We start from the raw sequence: 25,901 nt of genomic DNA, 5'->3' as shown, positions 1-25,901 counted from the left end.
ACTCAGTGGGTTAAGCCGCTGCCTTCAGCTCAGGTCATGATCTCGGGGTCCTGGGATCGAGTCCAGCATCGGGCTCTCTGCTCAGCGGGGAGCCTGCTTCCTCCTCCCTCTCTCTCTCTGCCTGCCTCTCCATCTACTTGTGATTTCTGTCAAATAAATAAATAAAATCTTTAAAAAAATATATACACTCTGCGACCTGACAATTTATTTCTGGAAATCTATTTTAAGAAAATAATCATTGATTTGACCACAGGCTTACGTACAAAAATGTTAATTGAAGTATTCAACAATTGGGGATGGTTAAATAAATTATACATACATCCACAAGCAGCCATTAAAATCGTGATTGCAAAGAATTCTTAGCCACAGGAGGAAGTGCTCAGTCTATAACAGGATAGGTGAAAAACAGAAACAAGCATGGGAAAAAAGAGAGAGAGAGAGAGAAAGAGAGAAACCAAGAAGCAGACTCTTTTTTTTTCTTCTTTTAAAATTTTATTTTATTTTCAGTGTTCCAAAATTCATTGTTTATGCACCACACCTAGTGCTCCATGCAACTCTTAAGTATAGAGAACTGATGGTTATCAGAGGGGAGAGGGTGGGGGATGGGATTAAGGAGGGCACTTGTTCGGATGGGCACCGGTGATGTGTGGAATTGATGAATCACTGTATTCTACCCCTGAGGCTAATAGAACACTGGATGTTAAACTGATGTAACTGTATGTTAACTAACAGGAATTTAAATAAAAATTTAAAACACACATAGAAAAAGCCAGGATACGAGAAATTATATAAACAGCATGTTAGCAATTTATCAAAAAGAAAAAAGAAAAGATGGAAAGGCCTCCAAACGGTGCTGATTGCTGACCGGGGGAATTGTTCAGAGGCTTTTTAAAACACTTTTTTGCGTCTTCCAAATGTTTTATAATCTTTAGTATTACTATTATTCACAACATAGAAACAGAACCTAAGAATTCAGCTAAAGTGAATGTGTCAGAAAACAGGTAGACTTTGATCAGAAATATCAAATGTGATTTATATTATCAATCATTCAAAGTCTTAAAAAGGGCAAGAAATCATGCAATACCTATCTTCGGATTGGCCAGCAAAGGTTCAAAAAAGATGGCTCCCTTGCTAACACTGATGTCCCCCTCTCTGTGAACGTCTGTAAGCCTCTCGCCTTTCACAGAGCACCTACCTTTTACCTGTTTTCGCTGCCTAAAGTCAATCTGAAGAGGATTTTCACTTTTATGAAAAAAGGGTAAAGAGCCAAAAAAGCATTCAGTGTTTGCTTGGCAGTGAGCGTCGGTGGGGGCAGGGCTCACTGCAAGCAGGGGGAGCAGAGCCCCAAGTCCTGCCCCGGGACCACAGGGACCACACCCTGAACTGTATCTGTCAGCCAATGTGTCGTGTGCCCAGCAGCGAATCAGAAAATACTGAGAGAGGTCATTTTTGGGGGGGTCTGGAAAATGCTCAAAAATATTTTCATCTAAATTCATGGTAATTACATCTCTGCTTTATGGCATTTTGGTTTGCAAAATGTTTTCAAGGAATGCTCTGCTTTCAGGTGGTGGGAGAGCCCCGTACACCTGAAGGAAAACAACAAAGACACAGACAGTCTCCTGTAGCAGTAAGACAATCTGAGACGCTTCTGCGCATTCTTTTAGGACATTCAGTTATAAAACCGGCTAGTTAACCCAGCTGCTATTAACAGCTTAACAGTTTAAGCTGTCAAAGCTAAAATCTCGTATCTTTTTCATTTTGGAACAGAAAACACACAAGCATGGTTTCTCTCTCATACACTCAGCTACAAGCACACACCCAGCTTAATCCAACTAGCTGCAAACTCACCTGAATCATTTTAGTGTGGACCCCCTGACCCAATTCGATCCCACCGTGAGTCACCAGCACAGACCCGTCCAGGTAAATGTGAACCAAGGCAGCAGCCTAACCGGAAAAGATGACAAGAGTTCCCGTGAGCTTTTGGGCTGATATTATCACACGTCTCGTCAGTCACGACACTCTCCCTGGAGAGTAATGTACAGACGTGTTGGACACTATAGGGACACCCGAAGCTAACACAACACTGTGTGTTAACTATTACTGGAGTTAAAACGAAAAACATGTGCTCAACTGCTCTCAGTTCAAAGACATACAGAACATTCCAGGGCAGAACCCGACCCACTCTGTCCTTTGCCAAATTTAGTAGTTTAATGTTAAATGATAACCAGATGTCAGCGTAAAAATTATCCTCAAAAACCAAATATGTGCCTCATGTCAGTCTAGAAGGTGTTGAAAAGTACCATAAATAAACAGAATAAAACATTTTCCCTGGAAATGATCCCCTCCGTTCCATTTCCTGCTGAAATACGCACCGTTTCCCCACAGCCCTGAGACCACTGAGCAGAGCCCGGCCAGGGCTGCCTCAGGATCGCCCCATAAGACACCAGGCTGGTAGGGGCTGGCTTTGAGGCTGGGGCAGGACAATGCTCCTTAAGCTGCTATTTCTTCATGAGGACAATTGAGGATCTCCCTAATCCAAAGCAGAACAACAATCTAGGTTTGGGGTTTGTTTTTTGCAGGGGGTCAGTTGTAAAATGCCAAGTTAAGTGCAGATAGGTTGGGGCAGAGAGAATTGTTTCCATGAACACATATTCCCGTAGTTGTAGGTGTGATAGAGAGAAGCAAACACAAAAACCCAGATAAGATGGGACAGACAGAAACTGTTTGCTACCAAACGGGCCAAGCCTACCCCAAATTTTCCTGGCACAGAATTACAGGGCTTTTGTTAGAAGGGAACTTGGAAGTAATCTTATCTAACTGTACAGCTCCCCTTGGGGGCCCAGAAAGAACCAAACTGCTAATATAGAATTAAAGGCTGCTATAATCAGAAACATCAGGACTTTAGCTAAACATGCTTTATAATCAACATGAACGTGCCTTCTTGGAATTTTGTTCACACTAGACTGAGGGGGATGGAGATATCCCAAAAGGCCGCAGAAAACAAGGATGGCCTTTTCACTGTGCGTCTCTAGTGTAAGAGCGTTAGTAACAGCATGTGGTCCTAGGGAAAATGCTTCCCGTGGTTCCACTGTGGTTGGGAAGCCCTGCAAGGTGAACCTCTGTAGCCGTTCTGCTGGGAGATGCCAACCTCATCGGTGAGATCTGGGCCAACAACAGGTGACTTAACACTGTGTCAGCTAGTTTCTTAGTATCTAAGCTTCTGGGCAGTGTGGCACAAAAATCCAGGATTTATGAAGGCAGGGTCTTCTTGTGGTTCCGCAGATTCCCAACATGTCTCCGCCAGGGCAGCACTGGTTTCTGCCTGGTGGCGGGCACCGTGCTAAGGTACTGTGGACATGGAAGCTCGCCGGGTCCTAGCTGCTCCTGCATGTCCATAGGCTAGTCCTCAAGTCCACTGGACGGGAGGTAGGTGTGAGCCCCTCAGCTGTCGTGGCACAGGGCTGCCTCTGCTCAGGCAGATGCCCCGGGGTGATGAAGACACATGACCAGACCGTGTCCAGGCCCACTCCCCCTCCTGTCGCGCAACAGCTGGATGTCCTTGGGCCAGAGAGTGAACGCCTGCGGGCTTCGGTTTCTCATCCTATGACACAGAATCCCACCTACCCAGCGACGGTAGAGCGGGCAGGACGGATCCCCCAGCCTTGGGCCTTATCATGTCCTTCCTCATTCCTTCCCTCCTCCATCGGATTTGCTTTGGGGTCGCCTTTCGGCACACGGCTTCCAGGAAGCAGCTTGCCCGATCTCGGACTCCTCCACTGGGCCCGACGCCGATGTTTCCAGCACGGCAGCGGGTCTCCGGGGGGAGATGGGTAGGGCTGGTGGTCTGAGAATGAAGTCGTACTGCTGGCTGTGGTCTGTTTGCTCCCTGCTGAGCTGAAGGCCACCTCGGTTCCCACCAGACGGTGCCAGGAAGAGGCAGCTGCTGGGGCTGAGAAAACACTGCTTCTACGGCCTCTCAGACCCGAGTCTCCAGCCCCTCTCTCCAGATGTGGGGCTTCACACAAGTTATTTTAGCTCCTGAAGCCTCCGTTTCCTCACCGCTAAATGAGGCCTACAAATCTTACAGGTTGTCCTGAGGGTTGAATGGAATAAAATCTAAAAGGGGTACTGAGTAATTATCACTATTTCTTAGATAAAAAATTTCTGAGAAATCTCTGATCCGGGAAACGGGCCAGGTCTGGCCTGCTGTGGAGACCGGATGTCAGGTGAGGGCGACAGTTGAGTAGCGACAGCCCAGTGTCCAGCATGGTTATGCCCCAGGGCTGCCGGCAGATCTGTAAACAACAGGGGCCGTTCTCCCCAGGGATGCTGGCAGGTCTGCTCGGAAACAGATGGACCGGACTGATGGCTTCGTTAGCCGCACACTCATCGGTGTAACCCCAAACCGCGGACTGAGATTCACCGTTCCCTAACCCTTTCCTGGTGGTGGTTTCCCCCTCTCCCCTCCTTCTGAATAATCTTGGGTTTTTTTTTTTGCCTTTATTCCTCGACCACCGCCTCCTGACTGTCTCCCTCATCTGGGGGCGTTGTGTACAGATGACTATGTGTTTCTGCCACCACCAAGAGGGGAAGAACGGGACGGCTGCAGAGGACATCACCGCCTGTACTGTCCCAATGCTCCTCTGAGCTACCACCGGTCTAACCCACACGAGACACGCTCAAGATCACACCCGAGCTGAGCCAGGAGGGTTAGGTGAATGGACCGGCATGGGAATGAAGGCAGAACCTTCTTGCCTTTTTTTTTTCTTGGCCTCCTCGGCTCCCTCTACACACCGCTGACTTACTAGTGCTCCTCACAGTTCCGCTCCCATTTATCCCCAACCTGTCCGTACTCAAAGCACCTGCCATTCCTTCTTCATGGCTCAGCCAAAACCAGCTGTGCAGGTATGTTTCATTCAAGGATGAGGGGCCAGAAGCAGCGGACAAAAACAAGCAGGGAATTTACTTAATCAATTGAAGAAACTGTAAGAATAGATTTCTCATCCCTCCCTTCACATTTTTAACAGCTAAGAAGGGAGTAAACTTCTAAAATGCTTTTAAAAAATTATTTAAATGGTTTTACTCTTCTGGGTTTAGTTTATCCCACCCCCAAAAACCAAATGCCATGCAGCTTCCCGTTTCTATTTCATGGTCCAGCGACACAGCAGTACAGAGGAGCTGGAAGAGGAGTCTTGGCCGTCAACCATCCCACCATCTGGCCTTGTACTTGAGTGATCTGGGCCCAGAGCAAGTTGACTCAGTTGCTTAATGCAAGGGCCAAAAGCAAATTCCAGGTCTTCTGATTTCCCAGCAAGAATGCTTGCTGCTAACACTGGGGATTCCTGCAAAGGGGCTCTTATCTCCTCTGGAGGAAAGCTAGCTTGACTGAGGACAACTTTGGGGAAGGTTTACAAACAGGCATTGCAACCCTATGGCTAATCCTCCTTCACAGAAAGTTTCCCCAACCCCCTCTGATTGGTCTGTTTGGAGAACTGACCTGACTAAGAGTGATTGAGCCGAGGCCAACAGGAAACTTCAGGGGGACCACAGCCAGCCCTTTTTTCTTCCAATAATTCTTTGAATTGAATTTTTCCACAGCCGCTTTCCTCAGGGTATAAGAAGACTTAGCCATACATTCTTTCCAACACTGAATCAGGTTCTTGGCATTAATCTCTTGTTTGTAGGGTGTTTGATCAATTTCCTTGTACATGTTTATCGTTCGGACCTATAAAAGAAAAGGAAATCAAAATGGAGAAGAGGCAACCGATGTAGTCTCTCCACTGTCCTCCTAGTTAAGTTCTGCTCTTCCCATCAGGCCCAAGGAGTTCCACTTACTCCTTGTGGAAGCCCTTCCTGAAGCCTTCTCTACCTGAAGCCTCTATCAGATATGTTAGCACTTATATACTTCCTATGCTGCTCTGGTTTAAGTTCAAATGAAAGTATCCTTTCCTTATATTTCTTATATGACTCAGTACAGTCCCAGGATACTGTAGATTCCTCTAATTCTAGCTGCATTTGTGAACATCTGTTGAGACGTATTCCTGAATTTAACTTCCAGGCTACATGATCTATACAATTTGGATTGTTCAGATGTTGTGGAAAGATAAGACTACTCACCCTAGTTATTGGTTATATTTAAACAAGCTTATATATACATTTTTTTAAAATTATTTTTATTAACATATATGTATTATTAGTCCCAGGGGTACAGGTCTGTGAATTGTCAGGCTTACACACTTCACAGCATTCACCATAGCACATACCCTCCCCAACGTCCATAACCCAACCACCCTCTCCCTACCCACCTCCCCCTGGCAACCCTCAGTTTGTTTTGTGAGTTTAAGAATCTCTTATGGTTTGTCTCCCTCCCGATCCCATCTTGTTTCAATTTTTCTTTCAACAACCTTTTATATTTGTTAAAACATAACTGGTAACTAGGATGTAGAACAAATTAAGATTCTTTTTTTAAAATTTTATTTATTTATTTGAGAGAGAGACAGTGAGAGAGAGCATGAGCGAGGAGAAGGTCAGAGGGAGAAGCAGACTCCCCGTGGAGCTGGGAGCCCGATGTGGGACTCGATCCCGGGACTCTGGGATCATGACCTGAGCTGAAGGCAGTCGTCCAACCAACTGAGCCACCCAGGCATCCCATATTAAGATTCCTTTTTTTTTTTTTTTTTAAAGATTTACTTATTTATGAGACAGCAAGTGAGATAGGGGGATAGAGGGAAAGAGAGAATCTTAAGCAGACTCCATGCTGAGTGCAGAGCCTAACTTGAGGCTCAGTCTCTCAACCCTGAGGTCATCCCTAAGCTGAAACTAAGAGTGGGATGCTTAACCAACCGAGCCACCCAGGTAGCCTGGGGAAGGCAGCGTTTTCAAGGGTGGCTATTCTCTCCTCCGACTGCCGCGGCGGGGAGGGGGGGTCATTATCCGATTTCCCCTATGCTACCAAATGCCACAGTACATCTGGGAAGGAGGCTGTGATGAGAAGGGAGGGGCAGGGGCCCCCGGAAGTTCAAGAGACAAAAAGAAAATGACTTCTGCCTAGGGCTACCTGTTCTAGTATTGACCAGCAAGAAAGCAGGCAGATGAAGTGGGGAGCGGGGCTTTCTAAGGTTTGCTGCAGCAAAGAGAGAATGGGAAACACCGCCTGAGGTGCCCACCGAGGACAGCTGGAAACCTAACCCACCCTCACAGGGGACCGTCCATTTCCAAGAGAGAATTAGCAGAAACGAGCCCACAGAAACATACTTGAAAAGTGGCTACATCTAAGCACGGAGGGGACAAGAGCTCGCTGGGCAAAGGCTGCTTCCTCAGGCCCTCCCTTCCCTCTCTGCCCCAACAGCACAGCAGGATGCTCAGAGAGGAGAAGTTGGGAAAGAATGGACGCCGGGTCTCCCCACCCTAACTCCGCTCCAGGATTCTGAGGGCAAGAGGCACAGGGAGGGGGACAGAGCTTATCATGGATGAAATTGCGACGGTGACTTCAAGAACAGAAAGGAAACTATTTTAGTAACTGAAATGACTGAAACTTTCTGACAGCTGCCTGAGATGTTCAAGGAGGAGAAAAAAGGGCTTGACAGGACTCGTTGGTGGGTAGCACTTACCTCACCAACCGACGGAGACTTCTCACTAAATGAGCTGGAGTCTGAAGCTCCCTTTTCAAGATCCTCTGTCTCCAGAAGGATTCTGGGCAAAGAGCCCAAGTGAGACAAGGCTCACTGAACTTTGGAGTCCTGGCTCTGTCTTCACTAGTGAGCTGGCTTACCCCGGGCACACCATTCAGCCCCTCTGGACCCAAATTCCTCAACCTGAATGACCCCCCAGGGGTCCTCCCTGCTCTGGAGCCTGATGTCTTGTGTGTGAGAGACTAGTTTAGCCTTACCTTCTCGGGGGCCAGACCACACCTGGCTGCAACTTCGGTGATACAGGACTCAGTGATGAGCCCCGCCTGAGGGAAGCCGAAGCCACGCAGAGCTGTGTTGGATGGCCCATTGGTTTTGCACGCCCACGCCCGGCAGCGCAGGTTGGGAAACTTGTAAGCATTTTCCATTTTCAGAAGTCCCATTTCTATCACCTGCGGAGATCCAGAGTTGGTGTGATCAGATTCTCATCAGATTTTGCCCTCCTGAGACTGAAGACCAAAACTAAGCCGGAAATGACTAACCCTCTCTACGTCACATCAAACATGCTAAGACAGACCCGTGTCCTAAATTAAAAGAATGTCTGCTATAATTTTTAAGGATTTGAATACTTTTTCTTTTTTTGAAATCATCATTTTTTATGTTCATATTTCAGGACGAATGCATTTCCCCCCAGGTTTCAGACAACTGCCAAAGACTTTGAAACATTCAGAGGCTCTAAATGTGGGGTCTACAGAATGTAATAAATAAAAAATCCTGCAAAGTGTGGCAAAAAAAAAAAAAAAAGTTTTGGTATTTGGTCTAATGCTCTGGTTCTCAACCAGGGGTGATTTTGTCCTCTGTCTTCCCTGGTAATGTCTGGAGACACTTTTGGTTGTTGAGACCAGAGGGTAGCTGGGCCACTGACATCCAGTCACTAGAGGCCAAGAATGTTGCCGGACATCTCACCACGCACTGGGCAGCCCATAACCAAGGATGATCCAAGCCAGAATAACAGCAGAGCTGTGACTGAGGTCAAATGCTTGCCCTTGGGAAAAGAAGTCCTAGTACGGTAAACATGGACACAATATATAGACACAGACTTAGCCAGTATGTCTGGGCTCACTCTGGGGGCACCAGTTAGTGACACATGGTTGTCCCTGCAGTGTGGGTCTTATTTATTAAAAAGTTATTTAGCTATTGAATATCCTCTGAATTTTATCATTTTATGTCATACTTCCCAGAATGTGAACTTGCTTCTTAAAGCACTTACAATTAATGACTCGTCCAGGGAGGCGCCCCCATTGCTATAATGCTCCATGTCCAGGGCCACGATTCTGCCGTCATTCATGAACCCAGCCTAGGAAGAGAGAACCGATCTTGAATGCTGGGGCTGGTGACCATGTCTCTCTACATTTTACTTTGTTACTTGGAAGTCTTCCTCACACAGATAAAAAGCTTCCTGACATTGGTTTGGCAATGATTTCTTGGAGAGGATACCAAAAGCACAGGAACAAAAGAAAAAAAATAGAACAACTGGAAAAAAAATAGAACAACTCCAAAATTTAAAACTTCCATATACCAAAGGACACAATCAACAGAGTGAAAAGACAACCCAGAAGACAGAGAAAAATTTTTCAAATCATGTATCTCCTAAGGGATTCATATCCAGTGTGTGTATGAACTCTTATAACTCAACAACAACAACAAAACCCAACCTGACTAAAAACATGGATGAAGGATTTGAATAGACATTTCTCCAAAGACAAGATTCAAATGTCCAGTCACCACAGGGAGAGATGCTCAACATCTCTAGTCATTAGAGAGATGCAAATCAAAATCACAAGAGACCACCTCACATCCATCAGAATGGCTACTATAAGAAAACAACCACCAACCAACCAGTAACAGAAAATAGTGTAGGTGAGCATGTGGAGAAACTGGGCGCCCTGTGCACCGCTGGTGGAAATGTGAAATGGTGGAGCCGCTGAGGAAAACAGTATGGCGGTTCCTCAAAAAAATTAAAAATAGAAATATAATATAATCTAGTAAGCCCATTTTGGGGTATTTATCTGAAAGCACTAAAAGCAGGGTCCTGAAAAGCAATCTACACACGTATGTTCACAGCAGCATTATTCACAATAGCCAAGGGCTAGAAGCAACCCAAGTGTCTGTCAATGGACGAATGGATCGACAAAATGTGGTACATACAACAGAATACTATTCAGCCTTAAAAAGGCAGGAAATTCTGACACATACTATAACATGGATGGACTCTGAGGACATTATTTTCAGTGAAATAAACCAGTCACAAAAGGATAAATACTGTTTGATCCCGTTTATATCAGGTATCTGGTGTAATCAGAGTCCTAGCAAGTAGAATGGTGGTTTCTGGGGGATTTTTGGGGTGGAAGAAATGGGGATATATTACTTAATGGGCCCCGAGTTTCAGTTCTACAGGATGAAAAGAATCCCAGAGATGGACAGTGATGATGGTTGTACAACAATGTGAATGTACTTAATGCCACCAAACCGTACAGTTGAACATGGCTGAGACAGCAAATGTTTTGTTGTGTGTAAAAAAGGATAAAAGGGGTGGGGCACCTGGGTGGCTCAGTGGGTTAAGCCGCTGCCTTCGGCTCAGGTCATGATCTCAGGGTCCTGGGATCGAGTCCCGCATCAGGCTCCTTGCTCGGCAGGGAACCTGCTTCCCCTCTCTCTCTCTGTCTGCCTCTCCATCTACTTGTGATTTCTCTCTATCAAATAAATAAATAAAATCTTTAAAAAAAAAAAAGGATAAAAGGGTAAGGAAAAAGTCAGGGTAGAGAAAGATATAATAGCAAAGCAAACAAAAACCCCTTCTGGAAAATTCATTACTACTGTTCAGCCCACCCCGCTCTTCCCTCCTCAAGAAAACCAACCCCATCATTCTCAACCTCCCTTTTTTGCCACAAGTCCTTGCATTCTGGCTCCACCTTTCCACCTGAACTCTCTCCCCTGAGGCCACCTCATCTTCCAAACTCCCAGTCTGGTGGCTGGCTCGCAATGGGCTCAGCACGTTCTTCTCAGCGCACCCAGTTTGATGAAAACTCTCAGCACCATTGGGTGCTGCTAGAGGTCTTTTACAGAAATATCTTCCTGTGTTTCATATGTTTCCAATATCCCTGCTTCCCATCTGCACTCTGCTTCAGTATCTCTAAACTTACTAGAGTTCACTTTGTGATTTTTGCTGAACGGATTCAAAACAAAGTCATTGTCAAGGGCACGGCCTGTGAATTCCAGAAGTTTGAGTCCTGCCTCTGCCACTTAACTAGTTCTGTGATCTCAGACAAGCTCTATAACCTCTCTATCTGTGAAATGGCAATAAATAAGGTAATGCGTAGGAAATTTTGGTGGGTGACTGAAACACGGTAATGTTCTAAATATAAATTATTAATATTAGTATTACAAGTGTTATCAATATCATCTCTTGTCTTCACTCTACATCAGAAGACATCATTTTTCTTTCATAATTATAGTCATCACTGTGCTTAAGGCTTCTGTAACTATAACTACCAGTAACAGATTGTTGTAAGGTTCCACACTGGTGAAGGAACAAGCTCATCACTGTTCTTCCATATTGGTTCCTCTGTCCAACCTGGTACTTTCTACTAGAAACCGCCAAGTCATGTTTGTGGTTTTATTCTCCCCTGGACTTTGCCAAGTTTGCCACCGGCTCCTATTTTATTTTATCCTACCATGGCTCTTGGACTCATTTCTTCAACATCCTACTATCACAGCTCAGACCCCAAATACTTCATGTCTGAATGCTCCCTCTCTCCTCCCCAGGCCATCCTGCCCTGTGCCATCATATGACCTTCTCCTGTGCACCTGTGTTTGGTTATGATACTTGACTGATCAAGGACCTACTCAGTCCTACTCTTTCTTACAAGATCAAGTTTCAACCCCAATCCTGAAACTCTAGACCTCATTCAATCTGGCATCACTTAACCTAACCAACCTTATTTCCCACCACCCCTCAGTAATTACTGTGTGTTCTAATTCCCCCCTCCTCTGACCACCACCCCATCAAACACTCCAGGTTTATCCCTCCTCTGCGTTCCCACCACCCACACGCCTCCTTTCTGCTCATCTGTCCTTGAAGGCCGTTTATGTTTCACCATCTCTAAGATGTCTCATGTACGTACCACAACTCATAGTTTACCATGCGCATCTCATTGTTAACCTGATATTATGATGTTTTCATGATGACTTCATATGTGTATGTTTTTCCCCCTTAGTCCCTAAAATGTAATCTCTTTCAGAACGAAGTTCACTCTAATAAATCTTTGTTAAACTAAACCAAATTCTAAACATAGATCCAATTGAGCATGAGATGAAATAAACTCATCCCTTATCTCCTAAAAATACAGATGCAAGTACACCAGTTGTGATGGAGATGATGCCGTGTTCAACAAATGCTGTTGTCTTTCATCCTGGGCACGTGGAAGACTACGCTGCCCAGCCACCCTCAGAGTTAGATGGCAAAGTCCTGGCTTATTACACGTGAATAGAAGCAAGGCCCACATTTAACACGCCTGGTACCTAAAAAAATTCCCACATAACACTCTTCCTTTGGTTCTGTCCTCTGCAGAAGACCCAGCAGAGGACTCAGAGTCCCTAAGGTGGTGCTCTGCAATAGAACTTTCTGAGGTGACGGCAATGTTCCATATCTACATGTCCAATATGGCAGCCACTGGCCACACATAGTTACTGAGCACTTGAAATACAGCTAATGCAACTATCGAACTGAATTTTCTGTTTTATTTATTTTTAAATTTTTAAAAAAGATTTGTCAGAAAGAGAGAGAGAGAGAGAGAGCATGCACAGGCAGGGGGAGTGGCAGGCAGAGGAAGAAACAGGCTTCCTGCTGAGCAAGGAGCCCAACATGGGACTTGATCCCAGGACCCTTTGATCATTACCTGAGCAGAAGGCAGATGTTTAACCGACTGAGCCACCCAGGCACCCCTAAATTTTCTTATTTCATTTAGTTAATTTAAATGTACCCGTGAATAGCCATCTGAGCCTTGTGACTTCCATACCACATGATGCAATCTCAGGGGATGATGGTGGCCCTACTGGGTGGAAAAAGTTTAAATCCCTGAATAATTTTTCAGAGCAGACTCCTCTCCTCTGCCCTTTCCCCTAACCCCTGCTGATTCTACTGAGCTGTTACTTGAGCAAGAAGTAACACAATACGGGTTTAAAGGCCCTGAGAGTTTTTAAGTTGTTTATCATGGCAGTTAATCTATTCTGACAAGTTAATCTATTTCTTATAAAAGCAAAAAATAATTATTTTCTGCTACAGAAATTTTTCTAGGAATTTCTGGGACAGAGTTTATAGAAATACTTTTGCTAATACTGAAAGATGAGGAAGCTGCTGGCAAATAATTATAATTTCACAGAACAGTATTGGGTATTCTTCTATTTTTAGAAAACGTGGAAGTCGTCTGCTATCAGATCTCCTTTCACAGATGTGTGTATATCTACTCACAGGCTTTCCAATCATTCACTCTGGATCAGCCAAATCCAGTTCGTACTTTTCCACAAACGGACATGTTCAAGTAAAGCAGGTGTGAGCCGGCCAGTAGCCGGTGAGCACAAGGAACAGAGAGGTAAGTAGAAGCAGGGTTTGCTGATTTGCTCAGTGTTAGTTCCCAGGAAAGAGCCGCCCAGCGCCGCCTGCTGCCAGCACGCACTGTCATCTCCGTGACACAAAGCCTTTCCCACCCCGCTCTTCTTCTACTCACTTTGTACTTTCCAAGGTAAGGGTGGCGGCCGCCAGTGATCAACATGTCTTCTCCCCGCTCCAGAACACAGCGGACGGCGCGGCCGTGTCTAGAGCGGAGCGGTAAACCATCAACCGAGGAGCTGCCATCTGGGGAGGAGACTGTAGCTGCCCCGGGGGATGGCACTAACTCGCGGCCAGAGCTGGAGGGGCATCCTCACACATGGACGACGGAGCTACTGCTCCCGGGCCCTTCCGATCTCAGGCGTGCACCGTGGCCTCCCCTCGCCTTGGCTCAGAGCACAATGCCTGGCAGGTGCCACCTCTGCAAGGGTGGGTCTCGGGTGTCAGGGGCCCTAGAGTATTGCTTTGGGCACATTTCCCACTGTGATAACAACCTCTGCTACAGGGAAATGGTCCCAAGGCCACATCATAGACTGGTTCCGAATGGAGGAACTCAGGTGGTGTCTGATTTCCAAGTGCTCTCGGAAAGGACAGACCTAGAATCAAGGTCATTTGGCTTCATGGGATACAGGAACTGACTCATATCATTCAGCAAAGAAATTAAGCCTTCTACATGTGTCTGCTCCAAAGACCATTTCCCATGGTAATGTTTTGGGATCCTTAAAGGAAAATGGTAATGTAAATAAATGTAAATATATAAATATTATATATAAAATGTAAATGCATATAATGTAAATAACTGTAGATATATATAATTATAATATTTATATATTATATATAAAATGTAAATATATATAATGTAAATAATTAAATAAATGTAAATAAAGGTAAGCATCACAAAAGCAAAAATCTCCATTTAAATCAAGAAAATATATGTAGGAACACATATATTTATTTACATATATTTAATATATATTATATAGCATATATAATATGTTATGTATAAATACACATAAAGGATTTTACATATATTTATCATATATATTATATGTAAATAATATATATGGTCATATATATATGTTATATATATGGTTGAGCTTTTTTCAAATTGTTGAAGTGACCTATACACACACACAGGTGCTAAGACAAGTAGCCAGCATCCCTCTGGGACTTGTTTCTATCTGCTCTTCAGGTATTTTTACTGTGGCTTTCACTCTTTTGGGTACTTGAGTCTCATTTTGGCTCTTAGTATCTGGTATGACAATATAAGATTAAAAAGTTGTAATAAAACGGCAGCTTTGTGTATTTGTATACCATATATGATTTTAAATAATCTTAACCCAAATTCTTCCTCCTGAACCTCAGTATTGAGAATGCACAGCATGACTTCATTTTATTTTTAATCTAATTGAGCAGATTTTCTCCACTTACTTGTTGGCGGCAAATGCGGTGATGGCTGCCAAGATGCCGGTTTTGAAAATCTTCCCCCCAAAAGCCCCACCAACACGCTTGACATGACACATGACCTTGTTAGCTGGGAGCTTCAGGGTCGAAGCAACGATGTCCTGTGAATGATAATAGTTCCCATTAATCCGATCCATCTGCAGCAAGGGAGTGGGGCAGGACTTACTCGTTTTTGATTCCAAAATGTTACACACAATACGAAAACTGTGCAGCTACACTAAATAACAGGACAGCTTCCAATAACCTAAGCACATCCACAACCGATGTCAGTGGCGTTTAGCTATTATGACATTGCAAGAACTATCATTAAGTAGTCCTTCCAGAATATTTTTGTGCTAATAATTTCTTTTGAGAGAGAGAAAGCATGGCAGGGGGTGGGCGGAGACTCGGGGGATGAGGAGCAGACAGAGAGCGAGAATCTTAAGCAGGCTTCAAGCCCAGCATGGAGCCCAGGGCAAGGCTCAATCCCATGACCCTGAGATCATGACCTGACCTGAAACTGAGAGTTGGATGCTCAGCTGACAGAGCCACCCAGATGCCCCTATGCTAATAAATTTTTGAAAAAGTTCCCCATGAACCATATCCAAAGTGTCCTTTCCGTACTAGTCCCTTGGGATAGGTTTCCTGAAGCAGTGAGATTCTGAGGCCTTGCAAAGCTCTCTCAGCCTGACTTTTCCCCACATTCTGCTATCTCTACCAGACACATTTCTCGCCTACCATCTGGATTATTACTGAGTTGGTCTGTGGGTCCCTCCCCGGATGCAGGTTTTGCTCTTCCTTGCCATCCTAGTGTTTGGAGGTCATTTAGTCTTAACAACTCAAGTCTGTAGATGTGGAGCCCAAGAGGGATGAAGTGATGGCATCACACAGGGAATGAGGAGCAGACCGGACTGAAACAGCACTCGCCTGGCCCTTCTCAATGTTCCCGCTTCTGAAAGGCTTCAGTCCGCACATTCCCACACTCCTGCCTGCTCTGGTAATCACACCGGCTTGTATGACCTACTGAGTCAACCCCTTAGCTTTGTCCCTCTTGCTTTCATCCTGATGCTTCAGCTAGCCTCTCCTAAATGCGTCCCGGATGCCTGCCTGGGCAGCCTCTGTGTCATTCCCCCTTTCTTACATGCATGCTGCCTGGTATACAGGACAGAGGCAATACATGTTTGCAGAAGGAATGAGTGGATGAATGAATGAATGAATGAATGGCATTGGATCTTGGTGTGGAATTGCTTAGAAATGGCCTCTCCTCTCACCATTGAGACAAACTTCACTCTCACTACAAATACAAACTGAAGACTTCATCTTCATGGACTTTCTGGATGATTCTAGCCCTCAGCAAACCCTTCTTTCTCTTAATTCTTCTGTCTGTGTAAATGCTGACTTAGCTGATTAAGTATTTGGTTCCATTCTGTCCAACACCATTTCCTAACTGCTTCATGTGAGTTAGGTACTTAAAAGCTTTGGAGGGCAGGCTTTCCTCTTTTTTCTTTCACATTCTTAATAAAGCCAAGAGTACAGCAAAAGAGACCTGCTGACTCCATAACTGGTTCTGAAGTTATAAATCCACAAACAAAAGGTGCCCAATTTCATAACATTCTCTTAAAAGTTTTTAACTATTAATACCCAAACGGATAGAGCTGTTAGTACTCCAAATTCCTTGAGTTCCCATGGTGAATTTTTGTCTTTAATTGCTCTTGGTGTGTTTTGCCAGCAGAAACCACTTAACTTAGCCACCTCCCCTCTGCAACAGCCCCACAGTTACCTGTACGTATTTGGGATACTGGGTAGAAACATAGACATCGATTTCTTGGTCCTCTCCTTTGGGAACAACAAGCATGCTCTGGGTTTCCATATAAAAATGTTCCTGACCTCCCATATGTATTTCACCTGTTAGACGAAAGTATCAGAGTCAAGGAGGATTTTGGAAAGAACAGGTAGCATCCCCTAGCTGTTCTCCCATTACGGAGAAATTCCACCAACTGTGATATTGCTAGGACAGCAGGCTACACAGTTAAGGGCCATGAACATGTAGATTTCATTATATCTGCAGATTTGAAGACCAGTCCGGTATGGGTGTCTGTTGAGTGTCTGTCAGGTCTCCTGATATGGTAGGTCAGAGAGTCTAGGGAAAGGTGTGTGATGTTCTAGAGTCTGTCAAAACACTATGGCAAGGAGATTTCTGGTCCAAGATGAGATGGAGTAAATGCGCTTCTCTTGGTTCCTTCTACTAAGTACAGCAAACAACTTTATTTATTTATATGCAAAAGAAATATAAGAAGACTCTGAAAGGTAGAGAGAAGGCAGACCAATTAGGCAGTTTGGGATTCAAGGAAAGACACATGGTGAGTTCAGTGAGTTAAGTTCTTTTGTTGCTGCTGTTTGCTTCATATATCCCAGACTTGGTACCAGAGAAGCCAGCAATCCCAAAATATCAACAGGAAAACACAGAAAGAAAATCCCCAAGAAAAGCCCACTTTTTCCATCCAAGGGACAAAGAGATGGGAAGCTTAGCAAGAAAACTTTTATACAATGACCACTCTACTCCAGTCTACTCCAGTGAAAACACTGTGGCCCCATTCCTATCTGCAAAAGTTAGGTAGAAAAATCTAGACTTCCACTCTTGTCAGGCTGTAATGAGATGCCCCAAACCCTGTGTTGTGGTGGTATCACTGGAAACCACATGAGGAATCTGGACTTCCACCCTTCACCCAGCAATAACAAGGTAGCAACACCTGTTTCCCCACCAGCATGGGGTCAGAGTAGTTCTGGTAAAATAGATAATGTAAATAAGACCCAGAGTCTTACAACATAATAGTCCAATGACCAGGATACAATTGAAAATCAGTCATTATGCCAAGAACTCAACTTGAATGAGAAAAGACAATCGACAGGCCAACACTGAGATGACACAGATGTTGGAGTTATCTAACAAGGATTTTAAAGCAACCATCACAAAAATGCTTCAGCGAGCATTTACATAAACACTTAAAACACATGGAAAAATGCAAAGTTTCAGTAAAGAAACAGAAGATACAAAAAGAGCCAAATGGAAATTTTAGAACTAAGAAATACAACCACCAAAATTTAAGAGGCTCACTGGAAAAGCGCAACAAGAGAATGGATGCAACAGAGGAAATCACTAGTCATCAAGAACACAGAACAACAGAGCTGCCTAACCTGAACATCAGAAAGAAGAGACTGAAAAGACAATGACCAGAGCTTCGATTAAATAAAAAGACTGACCATCTGGGTCACTGACATCAAACACTTGACGGAATAATGGCTGAAAATTTCCTAAACCTGGCAAAAGACACGAACCTACAGATTTGAGAAGCTGAGTGAGTATTTGAAAATATGATAAATCCATAGAAATCCATGCCAAGACACATCAGAGTCAAACTTCTGAAAAGTAAAAATAAGAAAATATCTTGGAAGCAGACAGAGAAAAACACTACCTCGCCTAGAGGGGAAGGATACTTCACAAGGCAGGTTCTCATCAGAAACCGTGGAGACCAGAGGAAAGTTTCAATGTCTTTCTTCAACTTCTGAAGGACCTGGAAACTCAAAAATCTATATCCAGCAAAAATACTCTTCAAGAATGAAAAAGAAATCAAGACAGTCTTAGATGAAGGAAACTAAGAATTTGTCTTAAACAGACCTATCCTAAAATAATGGTTAAAGACAGTTGTGAAGCAGACAAGAAATGATTTTTTTTTTTTTTAAAGAATGGAATCTCGGAACATTTGGAAGGAGAGAGAACAACAGACAGACTACAAATACAGGTAAACGTGATAGACTTTCCTTCTCCTCTTGAATTTTACAAATTGCATTGAAAGCAAAATTATAACATTGATTCATGAAGTACTCAGAGTATAAAGAGGGAATTTTTTAGGACTATAATAAATGAGAGAGAGTAAAAGGATGCGAAGAAAGGTAAGATGTCTATGTGCAAACTGAGAAAATGTTGCTACGAGATATATTGTAATATGTATGTTACATGTATTGTATGTTCTAGGTGTAAAATTCACACATAGAACTACCACCAAAAAACAGAACAAAACAAAACCAGACAGAGATACACTGAGAAACACTACAGATTCATCAAAATGGAGTCCTGAAAAATCTTCCACTAAGCCATTGAAAGATGGGGGCGGGGGAGAGTAAACAGAGCGAAAAAAAACAGAATACAATTATGACCAACAATCATGTTAGGTGAAAGGGAGAACTTTAAAAAATTAAAAATGTGGGGCGCCTGGGTGGCTCAGTGGGTTAAAGCCTCTGCCTTCAGCTCAGGTCATGATCTCAGGGTCCTGGGATCGAGACCCCGTCGGGCTCTCTGCTCAGCAGGGAGTCTGCTCCCCCCCCACCTGCTTCTCTGCCTACTTGTGATTTCTGTCTGTCAAATAAATAAATAAAATCTTTAAAAAAAAATTAAAAATGTATCCAATAACAGGGATTTGCAGATGGTTTAAGGGAGATTCCCAAGGAAATCTTTTGTATTGATGTCTGGATTTCCTAGCTTATCCAAACTCTGAATAAAGAAAAAAATACAGAAAAACGAGATTGTTTCATTAATAAAATACAAAAATTAAAATGTCAAAACTCAAATCTCAATTTTATTTTTTTTCCAAGATTTTATTTATTCGAGAGAGGGCAAGAGTGAGATTGAGCGAGAGCGTGAGTGGGTGAGGGGCAGAAAGAGAGAGGACAGTCTCCCCGCAGAGCAGGAAGCCGGACGTGGGACTCAGTTCCAGGACTCTGGGATCATCACCTGGGCTGAAGGCAGATGCTTAACAGACTGAGCCACCCAGGCGCCCCTCAAATCTCAATTTTAATGTAAGGTTTTATCAAAGACTGCACATTAAAAATCCACCTGACAGTGGGCTCAAATTCATGGTTTACCATATTAGTACCCCCACAATCCAATTGGAATTTATTTTGTTAAACACCTACTTCACTTAAAACATGAAAAGCTACCAACCATTAGAGCTGTTTCTGCTCACACCTGCAAAGTACGCGAGGAGCCCTGTTCCATGGTACCATCCGCCCTGCCGTCCTCAGCCCACGGCGCCCTCCCGCTCTTCCTCCCCGCTGTCGGCTGTCGCTGTCAACTAATTTGATCAACTAATTTGATCAGCTAATCCCTGAGATAAAAATCTTATTTCACTGTGGGTTTAGGAGTGATTCCTCGGGGCACATTTCCATTTTAATAAGAAGCCCTTCAAGACTGAAAAGCCATCAGGCTACCCAGGAGGCCACCTGTATTGTGCCCAGCAGGAGGGGATAAGGGCAAGATAATCTCCGTTTCAGGGCTCCTGGATCTCTTGCAAATCCTGCTGTACAGACTGCCTTCTGTGCTCTCTAGCCATTTTTTTTTTTTAAGATTTTATTTATTTATCAGAGAGAGAGAGGGGGAGAGAGCGAGCACAGGCAGACAGAATGGCAGGCAGAGGCAGAGGGAGAAGCAGGCTCCCCGCCAAGCAAGGAGCCTGATGTGGGACTCGATCCCAGGACGCTGGGATTATGACCTGAGCCGAAGGCAGCTGCTTAACCGACTGAGCCACCCAGGCGCCCCTCTCCAGCCATTTTTAAGGAGAGAAATGAGAAGTGGTTTCACGTAGAGAAAGATGTTCACCTCAGGGCCTCGGCTGGGGGGTTTCTAAGGCCCTCCCAGTGCTATGACATCAGGGCTAGGAAGGGGCCGAATGTATTTTCAGAGGATAAAAACTCAGTCCCTTCAAGAACACAGTCTAAGACTTGATGTCGTTAGTGTTCTACATCATTTATCTTTTAAATATTTGATTTTCTTAGGGCAGCTATGTTCCTAAGGGACAGAGTGCTCTTATGACGATCATTACTTCCAGTTACCTCTCACTGAAAGGTAACCAAAAATGGCCAAAAATTCTTAATTCAAATGATAATTTGCATTGTAAGAAAAAAAAAAATTACCTCACACTAGTGAGTCAAGAAGGTGGAAATTTAAAATCAATACAAGTGTCCTTGGAAAGCACCTTGTGCCACTTTCATATTTATCAGTAGGGTAAGGGGCAGGATACAAACTAATGAAAATGGGCATTTCCAAGATGCTCACACCATCATCTCTTCATGCTGAAATGCTCCCTCCTCCTCTCCCAGAAAACAGACCCAGTCTTCAAGTGTTTGCCACATTTCACTAGTCCTAAGAATCGTCTGGAACACTGTGAACGTTTGTCAAAAGCACATTCCTGCCCTATCCTGGATCCTCCAATTCCAGAATCCCAGAAAGGGGGCATGGGAGTCTCCAGGCAGGTCTCATAAGTGGCTCCCACTGGGAGGCACCGGGAAACACCGGGGGTGCTAAATGAGCACCCGCCAGTGTGTTAGCTCGGGAGATGGTGAAATAGTGTCTTGAGGACAACAGAAACATCGAAGCCTGGCAGTAATTACCGCTTGTTACGGATGTGCCAAGCTCTATGCCAAGCACACTTCTGTTATCTCTTAGAACCTTCACAACAGATCTCTGAGATCAGGATTATTTTATTGATATAACTTTAAAGCAGGGAGATGGGTCCTGCCAAGTCCCACCGCTGATAAGACGGCGTGCCAGGGAATACTGGAAGGGTGATGGTAAAAGGTGTCTTTGCTACGTTTTCCATATGACGTCATCCAGGCAGTGTGTGACCACGTCCTGGTCTAACACAGCAGTGGAGTTAAGAAACACAATGGGCTTTGAGCTCAAGTGGCTGGCTGGATACACAGCCAGACCTCTGGCTGTGCACTCGAGGAGGGTAAGCCTTAGGCCCCTTCTGAGCTTGGGCTTGGGGCTGGAGAGAAAAATTAGGGTGATGGTGGTTTCAAATACGCACTAGATGCCAATACCCTGGAAATTCACTTAAAGACAGACAATGCCAAATGAGAAATTCTCCGCCCTGAGATGTGGTTCAGAAAACCCACGCCCACCCAGCCACACACCTGGGGCAATCAGCTCTTGCACAGCAAGGGTTAAGGACGGCTCTCTAGCAGGGACCATGGCAGGGCAGAGCGGGGAAAGTCTGTGTTCTCTAAGACCCCTGGTACTTTTTTTTTTTTTTTTTTCCTGAGACAAGTGGCAAAATCTGAATAAGGTCTGTTGTTAACGAACAGTATTGTGTCAATGTGCACATTCTGATTTTCATAACTGTTTAAGGAAGAGGATGTTCTTGCTCTAAGGAAACACACCAGTATTTAGAGGTAAACGAGCATGTAACTTACTCTCAAATGGCTCAGAAAAAAATGTGTGTGTGGGTGTACAGGAAGAGAGAATGATTAAGTCGGTGTAGTGAAGTGTTAATAATCAGGGCATCTGGATAAAGAATAACTGGGAGTTTCTTTAATGTTATTGCAACTTTTCTGTAAATTTAAATTTATTTCAAAATAAAAAGTTATAAAAATTTTATTGGAAAAGTGTAATCAACTTTTCTAAGAGAGAAATCCCAGTTTAATGACACACACACAGCGGAAGGAAGTCTGGAAGGAAGGGAGGGAGAAGGCAGAGAAAGGAGGGAAGAGAAACGGGGGCTTAGGAAATCCCAAGAAAAGCTGTCAATTCGATTAACCGGCTTCGTCACTTAGTAGCTGTTTTATGACTGTGTTCATACACTCCGAGCCTCAGTTTCCTGATCTGCAGGGTGGTTATGAGCAGGAAAAGAGACGACATCGGATAAGTCTGCGGCCGTGATGGGGCAGTGGTCAGCACACCATAAGGGGCTGGGTCTCCCTCTTCACCTCCCTGCTGTACTCGAGACACACACACACACACACACACACACACACACACACACCCTGGAGACAAAGGGAAATGCCCGTGTGAATGAAGTGACGGCTCTCAGCTGACTTCTAGATGATTTCTGAAAGGCAAAGGTAGCATTAAACTAGACATGCTCACAAGCCTTCTGGGCTGCTTCCCCTCTCCTCACGTTTTTCAGAGAGCTTTACCTTCTAGAATCTGATCAACCCCTTTAAATGCTTCATCAACATTTCCATATTCCAGTTTCCTCTCTGGTTCGAAGAAGGAGCTGTGTTGTATGGCTTCCTGGAAAGGAGAGAGAAGTGAGGCTCTGGGCCAGAGATCCAGCCCTCTGGCAGCCGCCACCCTGACTGTGGTATCATCTGAGTCGGGGCAGCATGTCTCCCGCTCTGGAACACCCTGCTCCTTCACTCAGCACAGTCCCAGCGACGAGCTAAGAACCAGCCTTCAGAGAGACCCCTCACGGAGCCAGGACAAACATGCCCATCGAGTCAAAATGGAGGACGCTCAGGGAGAACCCCAGCATGGAAGGTGGTCCCAGAATGGAACTAATATTTTCCAGGAAGACTGTACTATTCGCTCCACAGCCAACTGTACAAAGCCAAGGCCACACAGCACATGGGTTTAGCACGCAGGACTCTGGACCCAGTCAGAATCATGTCCATTTTCTCCACTGACTACCTGTTTGACTGTGGGCCTATTATCTCTTCTCGCTGAGCCTCGTCTGTACAATGGAGACACAGGTGGGCACATAGCTGATGGAGTTGTGCAGATAAAATGAAATGAGACGGGCAAAGAGCTTACATGGCATATGATAAATGCTCAGTAAATGCTAGCTAAGTGCATTCCAGTGACAAGGATCATGGTGGGCCTGGAGGGCCCATGCTCCTCTTTTGGGAGGACGAGCACGGCATTTGCACAAGGCAATAGAGCATCTGGGACTCTGGCCCCGGAAGCGAGATTCCAGTACAAGCCCAGTCTGGGTACCACAAAGCCACTTACGTGCTGGGTCCCACTGGCTTCTCCTGGGTGCCCAGTGAAGGGGGAGACAACAAGGTACACATCATCAGGGATACAGCTACAATCACCTAGGCTGGCTTTCTTAGCTTTTCTGGGAAATTCTCTCGCTGTAATCCTTGTGTCCCCTGGCAAATGTGACATGCCAGATCCTATCAGCATTACCTGCCGGGGATTACTGGTCTTCCATGAAATCCCAGCCCCAGGCAGTTAGGAATGGTCCCAACTCTGGTTTCCTCCAGCCACTAGTAGACGTTTAGACCTATCAGGGTACCTTCCAGAGCTGTTGTATCGTGACCCTGCCATTGCCTCCACTCAGAAAGGGGGTTCCTTTGTTTTTAACCACCACAGGAGCCCGGTTCCTTGACAGACGGTTTGTTCATTGTTTCGATTTCTGACTAGCTGTGTGACTGTGTGAGCTGTCTTCCTGTTTCTTCAGCAGAAAAAAGATAATAACGGTTTTTCCTCACAGGACTGTTGTGAGCTTTTAAGGAGTTAATGCACAAAACCTGCTTTGACCTAAGTGTTAGCTGCGGTCATGTTGTTGACCATGACGACTGATAGATTCTGGTGGGGAGTATGTTTTTCTCACCATAGGTCATCAGCCTGATCCTTTGAGCCAAGAGTTTTGAAAGAGTTTCACCATTCACACTATTAAACACTCTAGAAAGCATTAGCTTAGTTAAACCTCGGTGCTAGTAGCAGAGATACATTTATTTTTTTCATGCTATTTAAATTGATAATACAGTTCCTTCTAGAATGAATTTTTTTTCTTTCTTATTAATCTACAATTCAGATATTCCAGGTTGAAAACAGAAGTTTTATAAATCCTATTTTTAAAAAGTGTAATATTTTTCCACTTTACTTGATGCTTGCTTTTTAAGTAACTTTGAGACAATTTCCCAAATAATTCGTGGTCCAAAAAAGTGATTAAAAAAAAAACTGTAATGTGTGTAGAGCTGGGCATATTTTCCTGCTAAAAATTTTGATTAAATTCACTCTGATCCAGTTGGTTGACCTTGGAGAGCTTGAACTCTGATAAAAATGTGAGTCAGTTCTCCTCCCCATGTCAAAGTTTGGGGTTTGATGCTGGTATTCTCTGCAAACAACGGGGGATCTGCCAGATGGAGTGACGGAGGGCACGGAGAGTGTGGCTTCTGTTGGTTTGTTTAGAAATTTAGTTGACTGGAAGGTGGGGGTGGGGAAGGGAAGACATTCAGCCACCAGGACTGGGCAAAGGACTGTCAACAAAATTGTGATGAAGTAGCATGTAAATAATTTCTTATGGAGAAGTAATTAAGGAATCATTTCTTATTTAGAAGAACCTTGATAACAAAATGCTGGGGAATGACCGCATAAAGTAGCCAAGTGCAGAGGCAACATCTGACTAGGAAGGGAAGAGAACGTTTGAATCTGAAACCGGCTGGGAAATTCTGGGGAAACTGCCACTCCTTGACTCCGGCTTAACTTCTGTATGTTTGTCTTCTTGACGTGATTTTAATTTCATGTTTAAAACACTGATGACACTGTCCATAAACAAACGCTATGCTCCTAGGAATAAGGCAGCACGATAAGAAACACATCAAGGCCAAGTTCTTCTGGAGACACGAATCTGAGCCAAGTCAGTTTCTCATTCTCTGCCACAGGGCACACTAGTCACCTAGAGAACAAGTCATTCATTTCGATTTGAAGATAATGTATTCCCAGAGTCCGTGGAGCCTGTCTGTGCCGCATCTAATCTATTCCTGCTGCTTTCCCAACTTGCATGCTTTCATTATTCAGTAAATTACAGGAACCAACGAAATGGATACAGAACACCCTATCATTTCATGGAGATGAGTCTTGTATCTTTGTAAATCTCGAACTCCTTTCGAAAAAACAGGATAGAAAATGCAACATTCCAGTTGGTTTAAGTGGCCAAAATAGCGACAGGCATCACAGGATTCCATTCCTCATACTCATCAGATATGCTCTAATGAATCTAAACACAGTGTCTCCAATATTTGCTTCACAGAGCGTCTCGCTGGTTCCTGCACACCCCCGAGAGAGTCAGGGGGCCGGTGAACTCAGGGCCCCGGACACCGCTGGCCGCCCACACAGCCTGCCCCCCTCAGCGACCAGATTTCTGCTCACATCACACCTCCATCCCCCTCCCACCCCCCTGAAGCCCACACACTTCAAAGAAACCTAACTCCTCAGCAGTAACCAACAGGTCCGCCTGCCTCTGGCTAATCATTTGTTCAGAGATGGGTGTGTGGCCCAAGTGGCCTGATGAGACTGGACCTCAGGGCTCACGCTTGGAATCCTGGGAATCCCGGGACAACACTGCTCTCTCCCCCCCCCCCCCCCCCCCCCCCCCCCG

At 44.6% G+C, this 25,901-nt stretch overlaps 1 protein-coding gene across 1 annotated transcript in view; it reads right to left on the bottom strand.

The window, feature by feature from the left end:
• The window catches only part of LOC132013436 (aldehyde oxidase), an 82,570-nt gene that overhangs the window by 12,121 nt on the left and 44,548 nt on the right, over positions 1-25,901 (bottom strand). The window contains exons 20-27 of the mRNA XM_059393151.1: positions 22,711-22,807; positions 16,520-16,644; positions 14,728-14,861; positions 13,415-13,502; positions 8,899-8,985; positions 7,889-8,080; positions 5,498-5,725; positions 1,849-1,944 (exon numbers count right to left, since the gene is read on the bottom strand). Of these exons, the coding sequence (XP_059249134.1) occupies positions 1,849-1,944; positions 5,498-5,725; positions 7,889-8,080; positions 8,899-8,985; positions 13,415-13,502; positions 14,728-14,861; positions 16,520-16,644; positions 22,711-22,807 (1,047 nt within the window). The remainder of the gene's footprint in view (positions 1-1,848; positions 1,945-5,497; positions 5,726-7,888; positions 8,081-8,898; positions 8,986-13,414; positions 13,503-14,727; positions 14,862-16,519; positions 16,645-22,710; positions 22,808-25,901) is intronic.

Source organism: Mustela nigripes, chromosome 3 (genome assembly GCF_022355385.1).
Source record: "Mustela nigripes isolate SB6536 chromosome 3, MUSNIG.SB6536, whole genome shotgun sequence".
Taxonomy (NCBI): Eukaryota; Metazoa; Chordata; class Mammalia; order Carnivora; family Mustelidae; genus Mustela; species Mustela nigripes.
The sequence above is the reverse complement of the archived record's forward strand: the minus strand, read 5'-3'. Positions and strand labels throughout refer to the sequence as shown.